This window comes from Oreochromis aureus, linkage group 2 (assembly GCF_013358895.1).
Source record: "Oreochromis aureus strain Israel breed Guangdong linkage group 2, ZZ_aureus, whole genome shotgun sequence".
NCBI lineage: Eukaryota > Metazoa > Chordata > Actinopteri > Cichliformes > Cichlidae > Oreochromis > Oreochromis aureus.
The window spans coordinates 3,408,414-3,422,625 of record NC_052943.1 but is presented as its reverse complement, the minus strand read 5'-3'; the positions used below and the strand labels follow the sequence as shown (position 1 = coordinate 3,422,625).

General features: G+C 45.5%; 1 protein-coding gene across 7 annotated transcripts in view; it reads right to left on the bottom strand.

The window, feature by feature from the left end:
* Positions 1–2,111: 2,111 nt before the first annotated feature.
* Positions 2,112–14,212, bottom strand: part of zgc:66433 (uncharacterized protein LOC321250 homolog) — a 46,053-nt gene continuing 33,952 nt past the window's right edge. For all 7 annotated transcript variants that reach the window (XM_039615332.1, XM_039615339.1, XM_039615344.1 and 4 more), the window contains 12 exons: positions 12,805–12,939; positions 12,646–12,705; positions 9,293–9,442; positions 8,722–8,809; positions 7,816–8,119; positions 7,230–7,728; positions 5,441–6,767; positions 5,107–5,210; positions 4,809–4,971; positions 4,421–4,539; positions 4,230–4,323; positions 2,112–3,682 (listed from right to left, as the gene is read on the bottom strand). In XM_039615332.1, coding sequence (XP_039471266.1) covers positions 3,234–3,682; positions 4,230–4,323; positions 4,421–4,539; positions 4,809–4,971; positions 5,107–5,210; positions 5,441–6,767; positions 7,230–7,728; positions 7,816–8,119; positions 8,722–8,809; positions 9,293–9,442; positions 12,646–12,705; positions 12,805–12,939 — 3,492 coding nt within the window. In that variant the 3' untranslated portion in view covers positions 2,112–3,233. The remainder of the gene's footprint in view (positions 3,683–4,229; positions 4,324–4,420; positions 4,540–4,808; positions 4,972–5,106; positions 5,211–5,440; positions 6,768–7,229; positions 7,729–7,815; positions 8,120–8,721; positions 8,810–9,292; positions 9,443–12,645; positions 12,706–12,804; positions 12,940–14,212) is intronic.

Here is a 14,212-nt window from a genome sequence, read left to right as displayed (position 1 = left end):
CTCTACCCACCTCCTCACCTCTGTGCCTCTGACTCCTGCCAACCTGGTTGGTTATATAACCTGTAAATGAGAAGGTCAGCACCCGGCAGTCATCACTATGGATACCTGGCACGGACTCGCACACGCACAGTACATCTTGGCGGGTCCACTTTAGGCGCCACATGTGCATGTGTGCTATAGTGTGTGTATCAGAAGTAGGGCAGCCGCGGCGTTACCTAACTCACCCAGAAAAGACATCTGGGGAGTTGATTACAGCTTCCTGTGCGCAAACACAAGGCAACCATCAATCATACGCATGCAAGCGGCCCGCTCACACCCGTTCATGCGAGCAGGCGCGCACAAACATTTGGCTCACATTTTGGCCACACACAGGGAGAAAGGCGCACAAACAAATAAAAGGCACACATTTGCAGGCACGTGTACACGCCAAGACGGTCACGTGAGTCCATGAGGCCGCGTTTGGGAGAAATTAAAGAAAAGTTTTTGCTTGAAAAATGAGCCCAAGCTTCACTTAAACAGAGCAGGGGAAAAAATATGTTACCCGACTTTACAGATCGACGTCTCGAGTGTTTGATCAGTCCACTCTGCCATAAATCACCCACTGTGGGTTCGACTTGCACGTGTTTTCTGGACTATTTTCCATCTGCAATAATTCCACTAGTTTAGAATCTAATCCCATTTCTGTGCTTGTTTGATGCTTACATTAAGAGGATTGATAGTTAGGAAGGCATCAGTCTGTTACAAGCAGCACACATCTGAGTCGTCTGTGTGCAGCTGAATAATAATAATAATAATGAATCGTATTTGTTGGCATCTTAAAAATTAACAACGGCATTAAAAGCAATTTAAAATAAAATGATTGTAAATATGTGAAACACGTTTTTAGCTGGCGTGCTGATGTAAACAGATGTGTTTTGAGCTTCTGATATGACCCAACAAGTCTGAAGTGAGGTGCTGTCAGGAGAGCAGCTGAAGCTGAGCGGAGGAAAGATGTCGTCGTGCCAAGTCAGAGAGCTTTCAAAGGCAGAGAAGCAAAATCTTGTATTGGATATGTTGAGAATGTGGAGCTGGATGAGAACAGGCTAATTCATTGCCAGTATTTTAAGACTCACACTTGGTCGGTTTTCATTCATATTTTAAACATTAAATGAAAAAATGTTTTTGACTTTTTTAAAATTTCCGTGAGCTTGAGCCTTAAAGGGACACTGAGATGGTGCTCCTGATGCAGTTCAGTAAGGAAGCAGTCACTGTAAACATGCAGCACATCAAACAACCTGACAAAACACCGACTGTGAGCTTGATCTCAGTCAGTCCTGAGCAGCACTTGCATCCCAGTTAAAGACTAGAACCAGCTGCACACCTGCCTCGACTGCCTTCGAGTCCAGAGACTGTCAGCTAACCCTGACCTTCATTGTGTGTGTTTTTTGTCTTCGACCACAAACCTGTAAAGGCTTCGGTGGTGTGTATGCACGGTTCTGATTTTAATGAGATGCCATCATCTGTCTACAAACACACAAACCAGCCAAAAGAGTTAAATGATTCACTTGCTGTGTTTGCTTTAAAAGGTTTAAATGTGATGACACATGGAGAGAGCGAAGAAGAAGACGAAGAACAAAGCTACTAAACTACTGAAACTCACAAAGACGCCTCCTGCTTCCAGAACCATTAGGAGGTGTGGCTGATCTGCAGCTATATGGCTGCCATAGTGAAATGTGAGGATGTGATGGAGGTTAAGAAAATACACACAACCAAACTGAAGTTTTATTCTAGAACAACATGTCACACATCCTTTGTTTTAAGATCAAATCTGCAAAGTTAAAGAGTTAGGGATTAGCAGTGGAGCAAACCACTATTAGGCCTGTGGGGGTGGTAGGGTGTCTGTTTTAAAGCCTAAAAACATCATGTGAAGGTGAAAACACAACCAGGCCGGGGAAAGGAATCCCGATAATGTCACAAAGTCCAGGGAATGAAAATGCTGTACCGGTGTGTCCAGCCTGCGAGCGTCGGACACACCGCTCATATTTGTGTTAAAGGGTTCAAATCAAACCAAAGTTTCACAGTTAAGACATCACATTTGTGCTCCACTCCTGAGGTACAAACAAACACAGAAACATGTTTTATAATTTGTTCTTTACTGCGCATTATTATGTACAAGACAAATTCTCAAAAAGCAATACAAAACGAGTATCACATATCTGCACATGCTTACTGCCAGACACACTGAAATGACACAGAGACGATGCATCCCGCAGCAAACCCAGCTCTAAGTGCCTAAGTAGCTTTATACTTATGTTTCATTTACACTGGAAAAGGATTCATGGCGACAACACTCTGCAACGCAGCGATGCATCAAACAATTTTAAACAGATGACTGTGAACGCAGCGGCAGCGCTTACTGATTATCAGCTTTTTGGGGGCGGGGCTTGGGAGATTTCTGCAGGATGCTTGGAGTTGATAATAATATAAAAAAGAGAATTCAAAAATATCAAAAGTGAAAATGAAAAAATATAATTTACACGGACGAGCCTGAAACAGGAGTGTCCATGGACCTGATTGGACGTGCTTCTCTAAAAGTAGATTTAAAAACAAAAAACAAAGAACAGCTCTGGATGTAATCCTCATCTCACTCTCAGACCACGGACTATTCCATTTTCCTCAAATATATCAGCATTTATACCTGCCTTATAATAAACACACACACACACACACACACACACACACACACACACACACACACACACACACAGAGGCCGGCAGCATCGTGTAGGTCCATTCTTAAGAAAGAACAGAAGATTTTTTCTGTTACTTTATCATCGTTCTGGGTAAATGAAGTGTTCTCATATAAAATAACATCTCGGTGTTCCCTTTCCTGAAATGTTTAGTGATGTGAAGTGGATTCATCCGAGTTAAAGTTAAAACGTACTGGTGTGAGGCTGCAGGTGTCTCATTCCGGCACCTCATCCCAAACTACAAATCTTTAAAAGCAACCAAACAAACAAACATCCTCCTTGAGTAAGATGCGTTAACTTTCAGGGTCCTACCGTGTCATTTAGAAAACAGAAATGAAGGAGTAAAAGAGAGCCTGCCTTCAGCTGTGGAGCTGGGCATTTTACACCAATCTAAAGCCTGAAGCTCAGGATTAAAAGATATTTGTGTGCAAACCAGTTCTGCTCCATCCTGGAGACTTTCAGGTCCCATGGGGGGCGTGGTTTCTCTAAATCTGACCTGGCCTGTCACTGGACTATCTGGGGCATCTCGCTCCAGGCTTTGGCTTTCTTCTTGGCCAGCGCCATCCAGGGGGGCTCGTCCTGGGCCAGAGCCGTGGGAGGCAGGTTTCGCTGGGAGGACGGCGTCTGTCCAGAAAGCCCCGGCGCTCTCAGGACGGGCTTTTCCGAGGCGGTCCTCGATGGAAATGGGGAACAGGTGAGCGGGGGCGGAGTTTTAGAGGGAGATGATGGAGTAGCAGGAGATTTTGGAGCGTCTGGTGTTGACAGGGATCGCTGGGGAGGGTTAGGTTGTGGTGGGTACTTTGCTTGGGGTGGTGGGACGTAGGGTTTGGGGGCAACACAGGGGAGGGGCTGGGATTTTAAAGGCTGAGGCGGCACTGGAGTCGGAGGAGAGAAAGGCCTTCTGGCCTCCTTGTCTGGAGACACTGACGGCTTGCTCATCTCCAAATGAGCCCCTGCGACAAAACACACACACACACACACACACACACACACACACACACCCACACACACACACACACACACACACACACACACACACACACACACACCCCCACACCCACACACACCCCCACACCCACACACACACACACACAAACAATAAACCCGAGGAGAGACTTTGACAGAAATGTATTTTAAAGTTAAAGCTCACAGACTATTTACTTCTGACCTCTGTAAATAGTCTGAAAGACTTCAATACTAACTTCAGGCTGTTGTGCAACACCACCTTTCACCCTACACCACCCACGTGAGGCCAAAATGGTGTCTAGTGTTTTCTACACTGTACTGTTTATGTGTGAATTTCTGCTAAATTGTTATGTACAATCATTACAATCAGCCTCCAACACAAAGTGTTAATTATTTTTCTAGTGTAGTAGCAGAGGCTGACCAGACGAGGGCAGCAGTGCATAGTGAAACAGACATTTGCTGAGGTACTGCACAAATGACGAAGGAGCCTAATAAACGGTCTGTGTGTGTGTTTGCATGTGTGTGCGTGCTGACCTTTGCCTTTGGTTTCAGCTGTTTTGGTGCCTTGCTCCTTGCTTGCAGCTGAGCAGACGTATGTTGGAAGTGAAGACTTTCTCTCTTGGTCCTCCTGAAAGAGCAGCAGCAGAACAGTCACATACAGATCACGTGGTGGTGGCGTACTCTGCACGCGTGCATCCTGTTTTTGTGCTTCTCTGTAAGTCTACCTTCTTGACAGTGATCTCCTCCAGTGAGTTTTCCTTATAGATCTTCTGCTTCTGTTTGGCCACAGAGATCCAGCTGGGAGGATCAGATCCAGCGGAAACAGCGCGGCCCGCAACTGAATCTAAATTAACAACACACACAGTTGTTACGCCACAGGCTGGCTCGCGAGCTGCTTTCTTACACTCGTCGAGTTCAGGATTGTTACGCTCGTGCAGATTAATACGGTGAGGCTGTGCAGCGCTCCTGCGATCTTGTCTGTGAGCAGTTCTATAGCCTGAGCCGTGGCCATGTTTAATATGAACATCCACCACTGACACAGTGTATACATGACAGAGGCAAAGAAGAAGCATGAGAATTCCTCTTTAAGTAAAGATGAACGTGGACACACACCTGAGACGCGCTTCAGTTTCCCTCCACTGTCAGCGTGAACCTCTGGCTTCTTAGGCAGCGCAGGTTTGATGCTGACCGGTGGACAGATGGAGGGCTTAACACTGACTGGCTGCGGGGAGTCAACTTTAGAGCTGGGTGGCTGAGTTTGTGACTCAGTCGGAGGCTAAAGGATAATAAATAAAACACAAATAATACATTTGACATGAATTTAAGCTTAAAGTTTCAGGTTTCCTGCATCATGCTTGAGAGGTAAGAAGTTCAGAGTGTCCTAGAAACCCTTAAAAAGCTTTTCAATCACCTCTGTGTTTTCCTCCTCTGAGCTGAAGCGCAGCAGAGCCGACGTCTTCCTCAGCCGAACTCCAAAGGGATTGTCCGGGTTTCCCTCTACAATCACTGAGCTCTCTGCAGGTGGCAGCGTAGGAAAAAGTGGTTATAATTTAGGCTCCTGTGATACAGATTAGGACACTTCAGAGAGCAAACATCCAATGTTTGCGAGGTTCACTTTAAAGCATACACAGTAGTGCACGTGCTGGTCCAGTAAAATCAGCCTCGTCTAAACACAACCAAAGTGGATCCTGTCCCTGCAGAAAACAGCTTCATCATCTACCATCACACACGTTCAGCGCTCTTACCTTCAATGCTCGCAGAAGTAGAGATCTTGGGTGGAGCCGGTGTCACACTGCTTTGTGGTTTGGCGGTTTTCACCCTACATGGGCTCAGCACCAACTCGACCTTTGGTGAAGTCGCCGGTTCTGCTTTCGTGACCGAATCCTCGGTCACAGTCTCCGGCTCCTCGCAGCTGGATGGTGTGACAGCGGAGGGGGAAGAGACGGAAGCGGGCGGGGAAGGAGGAGGGTTCAGACTTTGCGATCTCTGCCAGGCGGGAGCGATCGTGAAGCGGACTTTAGTCTGATCGGGGCTGCAGGCCGGCTGGCTTGTCTTTTCCTCAGCAGGTGAAGGAGGTGCAGCGTCTTGATCCCGGGTGGACTGCGTATCTTCTTCTTCCTCCTCCTCCACAGCGTCAGCTTCCTCTTTATCTGCAGAGGTGGACTCTGTGTCATGTGAAGCCGCCTCACTGGCGCTGTCACTGGAATCCGCAGCAGCTGGAGGCAGCTGGAATAAAGACGTGTTTTTTTCTGAGCTGGGAGAAACTAGATTTATGTGGACGATCGCTGTGCTGGTCTTGGTGGGACTCCTGGCCTCGTTCTTTGGTGACTGAGGCTCATGATGGGGCAGGGACAAAGGAGAAGGCTCGGGGGAGCCGTCATCTTGTTTCGCGGCTTCACTCGGACCCTCTTCCATCTGTTTGGTGTCTGACTGCGGCGTTGCTTCCTCGCTCTCCAGCTCCTGTTCGCTTTGATCTGCATCACTCTGGCTCGCTTCCACGCCTTCCTCTTGACCCGATTGGTCTAACCCCACGCTGAGGTCAGCCCCCTGTTCTACCGTCTCCTCTCCCTCTTCAGTCTCGTCTCCAGAGCTTTGGTTGAAATCTTGCTCCTTCTGCTCCGTGGAGAGTCCTTGATTGCTCGTCTCTGCTGGGATTTGATCATCATCTTTGAGTTTTACAGCGCACACAGCGTCACCTTCAAGTGCCACACCTTCATCCGCCTCCTGCGCCACCACCTGAACTTCTTCACCCGGCGTATCAGGAAGCATCTCAGGCATCTCTTCTGCGCCGCTCTCCTCTCCTTCCACTGCTTCCTCTGCCTCCTCCACTTCTGTCCTTTCAGTCACCTCGACTTCCTCATCCTCTTCCCTCATCTCCCACCCTTTCTCCTCCTCCTCCATTTCAGACTTCTTCTCCAGCTTGATTGCCTCCTCCTCGTCCCCCCCCTCACTCTCCCCATCTTCTTCTTCCACGGTGTTGTCACCTGCTCGGCTGATAGTTTGGCATGAGAGCACGCTGTCGTCCTCTTCAGGCTCGACTTCCACTGCCTGCTCTTCTCCTTCCTCCTCATCCTGGCAAGTGAAAAAAAAAAAAAGAAAAAAAAAAGGAATGTGACTGTGGCTAAATGGCATGAAAGAGCTTTTAGTTAATGCTGGATCAGGTGAATCTCTCCCTTCTTTAAAAATCTAAATTCAATTTAACTTCATTTAGATTTTTAAAAATAAAGTGGATGAACATTTTTTTTAAAGTTCCCTTGCACTGGAATCTGTGTTCCCTCATTTTCTCCATCTGTGGAACATTCACACCTCATGCACGTCCATTTCTAGTTTTGGACCGTGTCTGCATTTGTAGCTTCACATCGTATGCTTCCCTTCATTCCTGCCACTGCGCGCTGGCTGACATATAAACTGCCTAATATATGGAGACACTCACGAAACGGTGTCAGAGGAGTTTAGGGTAAGTGAGGAAGGCATGGGGCCTTTTGTGTTCCACACAAAATTCATTTAAAATGTCAAATAACCAAAGATTCATACATCAGTTCGAATAAATCTCTCCACAACTGGTTCTTCCTCCTCTTCCTCCTCCTCTGTTTCTTCCTCAGCATCCACTCCTCCTCCTCCTTCTTCTTCCTGCCACAAGGAAGTGACAACCTGCTCCTCTTCCTTCGTGGTCTGATCTGACAGCATGGAGCACGAGGGAGCAGCCTGAGAACTGAGGGACTCATCCACCTCTTCCTCCTCGTCCTTAACCTCCTCTCCTTCTTCCATTTCTACCTCTTCTTCCTCCTTTTCTTCCACCTCTTCCTCCTTCATCTCCAGGACGGCGCCCTCAGTTTTCATATCGAGCGAGGCAGACACGAGGGGCGTCTTCAAAGAGCTCAGCACCTCCTGTAAGAAGGAGTTCTCCTCCTCCCCGTGGTTCTGGACCCCATCTTCTTCACCTTCAGATGCAGAGTCACTTACATCCTTACTCTCCGCTGCACTGGAGGCCATGCTTGTGTCTGTCAAGCCAGAAGGGGGCTCTGGTGTGGCTCTAGAAGCAGAAATCAAGAGATAAGATAAAACAAACCAAGCTCCACTCCTGGGAGGGGAAAACCAAAAGGAAATCATTTCTATTCACCTGGGACTATCCAGAGAGGAGGCGCTCGAGCTGAGCTTGGAGGAGGGCAGGGGCTGGCTGTCGGAGTCTTCTTCCTCTGAGTGACTTGGCTCAGGAGGACAGGAAGTGTCCGGGCCGTGAGAAACATCCTGTTCGGCTTCGGACTCGTCTTCTCCCTCCTCCCTCTCCTCCTTGTCTCCCAACAGGGATTGTATGGAATGTTGTGGTTGATCCTTCTCCTCACTCTCCTCCTCCTCCTCCTCCTCCTCCTCCTCCTCGTTTTCCTCCCTCTCAACTTCTGGTTTCAGTAGAACATCAGCCACTTCTGAATCAAACACAAAATTACAAGTGTCATCTTATCATCAAACTTATAAGTAACAAGTTTATGGAAGGTGATGGCAGCCAATATAAAATGTAACCACTTCATTATTAATTTGTGTGAATTATCTATAAAAAATAATAATAATTATAAATAGATGTATATAAACATAATGAATATTAAATAACTTTGTAAAAGAAATAAAGATGCAGAAAGGTAAAGTTATATTCATGACTGATTTTCTATTATTCAACTGTTGTAATTAAAATTATTTACACTAAAATGTGTGTCTGGTTTCTTGTAAGGTTATGCAGTACTTAAAATTACTCACAGTACAATTATATCTTTGTTTCCTGTAAAAACCTGATTTGTTCTTCCCTTATTCTTGGGTTTAAGTGTACGTAAATATCATTGCATTGTAATTTCACATAAAATTACAGTGATATTCCATTTAATTACAGTGTTACCAAAATAACTTGAAAAAACTACGTACATATATCTTTCGCACTCATGTGGAGTATAATCCTTTTATTTGATTAAATACTTTTGTTTTAATATTGGCATTCACAGGCTTCCATACATGCAGACTAAGGGCTTTGTGCGCACACCTTCTGCCTCCTGCTGGTCCTGCAGCAGGGTGGAAGTCGTCAGCTTCGCCTCCACCTCAGACTCTTGGCCTGCTTTCCCCTCTGGTCGCTGCACAGAAACGAGACATTTGTGGTGACATCAGCATCATCAATCACCAATGAACAGCAGCATACATGTGATAACATCCAATACAGCAACAGCTCTCATGAATTTGTATTAGTAATATCACTTTTTTCCCCTCAGTGTGACTTTGAAAAGTTTGAATAACTGAGAAGGACGGAGGCCTGTGCAGACAGGACCACCTGACCCGTTCTCTGGCTGCTGTACTTTTCTGCACTCACTTTCAGTTTAACCTCCATATAAAAAGGTTTTTAGATAATGTGGGGAAACTATTGACTAATCATTTTGATTGTCCCACTGTTTATGTTTCTTTTTTATGTTTGGGGAATTACTTTGTTAGGTCCAGTTTTATCACAAAACAGAGACTCTATGCAATGAGAGCCACGCCGTGAAAAGCTATAAAGATCCATTTAAAGTAATGGGAGTATTAGTGTTTATTCATGCTAGTGCTTTTTTTGTTCCCCCTCTTACACTGGCAGGTCTCCTCCTGGCTTTTTGCCTCACGGCCAGCTTGTGCTTGGCTGCAGAGTTATCCAGACAGACAAAAGGACTGGCCGGCTGGCTGAAGTCTCCTGGAACCACCAGGGGGCTCACTGCTCTGCTGGAGGCTGCGCAGGACAGCTGGGAAGACAGGAAACACTCATTTAGCATTTAGCAACACTCAAGCAGGAGAGATCTCTGGGGACAGAATTTGACTCATCCATCCAATTGTCCACCTCCCCAAGTGGGACGGCTCCAAACAGAGGTGGTCAACTCTCAGACATCAGCCGTACTTGTAAGAAGCTTAAAAGCACAAACATTCAAAAATCCCCCAAGGATGCAGACAAGTAGCCAGAGACTGAGCAAGAGAGGGAGAGTCCAGCTGTACAAACACGAGCAGGCCTTATCTGCAGAACCAACACTAGTCTGTCATCACAGAAACTTACCTCTCTCACCTCCCACAAACTCACATTTTCACTTATTTCAACACAAAACTCACAAAAACACTGCTCTTCTTCCACTAAACACACACACACAGTTTAACACTGCAACACACGCTACATACTAATGTCTGTCTGCATCTGTTAGACTGTAAAAATCCATATCAGAGTTTTCATTCTGCATGTAAACCAAAAATGGTGCTGTTGTGTTGTATGAACACATGGTTTGTTTTTATGATCTAACTGAAATTAGCCTTAAAACGTATTCATGAAATATCGCATAACACAGTTCTTCTTTAACAATATATAGGTCTCCCTGTGTGTGTGTGTGTGTGTGTGTGTGTGTGTGTGTGTGTGTGTGTGTGTGTGTGTGTGTGTGTGTGTGTGTTGGAGAGGCAGGCTGAGAGGCAGACTCTTAATGCTTTAACTACAAGCAGACATGCTGACTGCCAAAGAAACCATTGGAATGCACTCTGAACACACACACACACACACACACACACACACACACACACAGGGTCAGTGGAATAGCATGTACTGTGGCTGGAGAAAAGAAAAAGAAGGTCAGAGAGAAGGAAAGGGGGAAAGCGACATACAGAGGAAGAAGGGGTCAAGCTGCAGACTTCCATTTAAGGTTTGAAGAGAAGCTGGAGGATTGGTTATAACCACACCCAAACACACACACACACACACACACACACACACACACACACACACACACACACACACACAGAAGCCCATCTCCCACTATCACACACGGCACATGACAACTATTTCCTGTGCAGATATGTGTTGAACATAAACCTCTCCATTTATGTCCGCACAGGATTTAAAAACACGACACTGTTACTGAAAGAAGTAAACAGCCATTCACGTTCCAGTCTCCATGGCGAGAAAGGATGCTGAGCCAATGTTATGTCTGAAGCAGCGCTTCATCACCGAGTCTCAAACAGTGACTCACAATTAAAAAAAACACTGCCTCCTTAAATCTCCAATAAGCGATACACTGTAACCATATATGTTAGTATTCATTCGTTTCCAAGTTGGCCGCCTGATATTATATCCAATATTGATTCTCCTTTTAATTCATCTAATAAAGATAAAGATGACGCTGTTAATCAGCTGGTTGCTAACTCTGTCAGTGTTCACTTACATAAAAGGTGGCTTCATATAAACGGCACTAATGGAACCTTTGAGGATGCTGGGAAACCTTGGGCCCTGCTTTGACATGCACCACCTAACTAAGCATCGTTGCAGACCATGTGCAGCCTTTCATGCAAACAGTATTCCCTGATGGCTGTGAGCCCTTTCAGTGGGATAAAGGACCCTGCCACAAAGCAAATATAGTTCAGGAATGGTTTAAGGAGCACAACGACAAGTTTGAGGTGTTGGTTTTGCCTCTAAATTCCCCAGATCTCAATCCACTTAAGCATCTGTAGGATGTGCTGGACAAACAAGTTCATCGTGGTGCCAGATACCACAGCACAGTTTCAGGGGTCTAGTGGTTCCTTGATGGGTTAGAACTGTTTTGGAAGAAAATGGGGGACCAAAACAATATTAGCCAGGTGATTATGATGTTATGCCTGATCTATGAACAATCTGGCTTCTTTATGCAACTAGCAGAGTCGCCCCCTGCTGGGATCTGGAAGTATTACAGGCATTTCTGTGCCATCTTCACTTTACAACACAATGGAAACAATAGATTTAGCTCATTCTCAAATGATGTTCTTTGCCTTATGCACAGGTTGGTCATCCACTGCTAAGAGAAACAGGCAGTATTCAGTATGTGTGAAAAGATGACAAAGTCTGCACTCTTTAGATTTACTGTAAATGCATTTAACACTGGCCGACCTAGACCCAAGTCTCCACAGTGACTGTATGCTGACAGCGATGGTGTGAGTCAAAGCTTGGATTGTTGCAAATAAATCAAATCCATTTTCTAAATTTTCTAAATAAAGCCTGGGGGAAAAAAACAAAACAAAAGAAAAAAACAAAACAAAAACACAATCAAGTAAACAATTGGTGTCTTAGTGAAATCTCAGTGGATGGATAAACTGCACAAAGTGCCACTGTAAGTGCAGTCTATCCTTGACCACATTCCTGTGTGTGGATTTGACTTTAAAGGGGATATTTTCAGGGTTTTGTGTGCCTGTCATTGTAGCCGGCCATTTGTGGCTCTTTCCAGTGGGAGAATGACCAAAACCCGCCTGAAACTGCTAAAAGTACACTATCATTAAAGGCTCATTTGTCATACTTTGCTGACTGTGCTTTTAGGCCATACTATAGTCAGGGAGACTAATTGGATAGCTGATGTTTTTGGGACATTTGTCTTATCGTGAACTGGCACTGTGATTCTCTGGATCCAAAAAAAGGACTCATTTGAAATTATTGTTCGGGAGAATATGGGGCATTCTGGGTAACACTGGTTAAACCGCAGATTTATACACAGGGTCAGGAGGACGACAATTTAAGGATACAAAAAAAAGAGAAAGCTGAAACAAAAAGACTAAAAAAAGAAAGCAACAGACGGGAAAAGAGAGCGACAAAGAGAGGGAAGATAGGGAAAGATGTCAGTTTGCATGAAGGGGCTTTTATTTAGAACCAAGAGCAGCGTTTTAGTGATTAGACGGGATCATGAGATTTGTTCTCCGCCAGTCACATGAGGAGCAATCGCACACAGCTCCAACACATCCACAAAGATTCCTCCTGGCTTTTACAAATCACAGATCACATCGATCTTACTTGAATCGCTGTTTTGGTTGTAATGCCACGCGCAGGACACGGTGCAGATTATAAAGCATCGCAGCGTGGAAGTTTACTCGTCGGTAAATGTGTCGGTTGTGAATGGAACAAAGCATGAAATAAACAATGCAGTATCTTAGTTTTCGTTGCACTGATGCTTACCCGGTCCTCGTCACTGTCTATTCCCTCCAGACTGATGGAACTGTTCGCCTGAGCCTGATTCTGGGAGACGCACCAAGAACAAGGAGAAGAACGTTAGCGGCCAAACTCAGGGGCACTGACAGAAGGAAGGCATCATTGAAAGCATGTCTTTATCGAGACCGTGTGAACTGTTGTGTATTCTGGCGGGCTGCAGGGTAGGCCATCATCCTCAGACATGGTCGCAGGGTCTTCTGCCCTCTTCACACACATCAGAGACGGCGGAGAGCCCAGTTTGATGGCCTGCTTCAGCTGAAGCTGCAGAGGAGAACAAAAGAGCACTTTTATAACAGCAGGGTTAGTGTGTGCACGTTTCAGGCATGTGCTCACCTGTTTGTTTTATAAGGAAGTGAAGGTGTTTATCATTACTTAGAGTTGGGGAAACGCCATATCTGAGACCCTGTTTAATAAACTACAGCTCTGTATGAAAGGCCAACAATGGCGTGTTTGAGTACACGTTTATTGAGCATTACAGCTGTTTGCAGGGAAAAAAGATCCTTACTGTGGTGGAATATGACTAACAGGGAATGACCAGTGAGGACTCATAGCTGGGCGCTCAACAGAGAAGCGAAAGCCCTTTGAAAGCGATTGTGTTTGTGTATCTGTGTGTGTGGCTGGTATCGCAGAAACTCAAACAGTCTTTATCTGCATGCTTCCCTGTAACAGTCAGTCAAGGACTCATTTACTCAGTTTCAAAGCACAGGACAATACAGCTTTTCTGTAGCAGGGCTGGACACCGACACACACCGACACACAATACAAGTTTCTTGATAAAGACACAAAGAATCTGCTGTTCAAAATGTTTATATTTTAACATCGTCAGCTTATATACTGGAAGCTGTTTGTGGGTGGATGCTAAAATTCTTCTGAAATGTAGTTTTTTAATTTAAATGTGAGTGAAAATGTGCTTAAAGGGAGGGTTCACCTCAAAAACCACATTTACGCATTTTTCCCTTATAGCCTGCACTGGTTCCCCCATATCAGCTGTACAGATCTCTGCTCCCTGTTGAATATAATTGAACTAACTGACACTTGCACAAAGATTCTTGTGAGCATTTATCCCTTCTATTGAACTGCACCTGCCAATCATATCACTCTGCTCATGATGCTAGCTGCGGTGTGACAGGGTGGACATCCTGAATTTATCAAATTCATCCTCCACTCCGCTGTAATAGTGCACTGGTATAGGTCCTACGCAGAGCACTGCAGAGCTCCACCGTATGTAGTAGCTGTGTACTGTCACCAGGGGGCAGCGTCAAAAATATGTGGAACCAGTTGTTAGTGTTAGCCCTTTAGCCACAGTCCCACAGAAGACAAAGGTCTTTGTAGTGGAGTGAAACACTGTCCACCTGTCGGGCCACAGACAGTGTAAAAGATGGAGACACTGTAGCTGCAAAGTTGCATTCTCTTTAACAACCACCAGGGGGTGATAGCTGTGGTTGCGTTTGCTTACGCAGATGAGAAATCGGCTGTCAGCCCTGACCACAGTAAACGCTTTCCCGATAGGTTTATGGACCAGGTTACTAGTTTT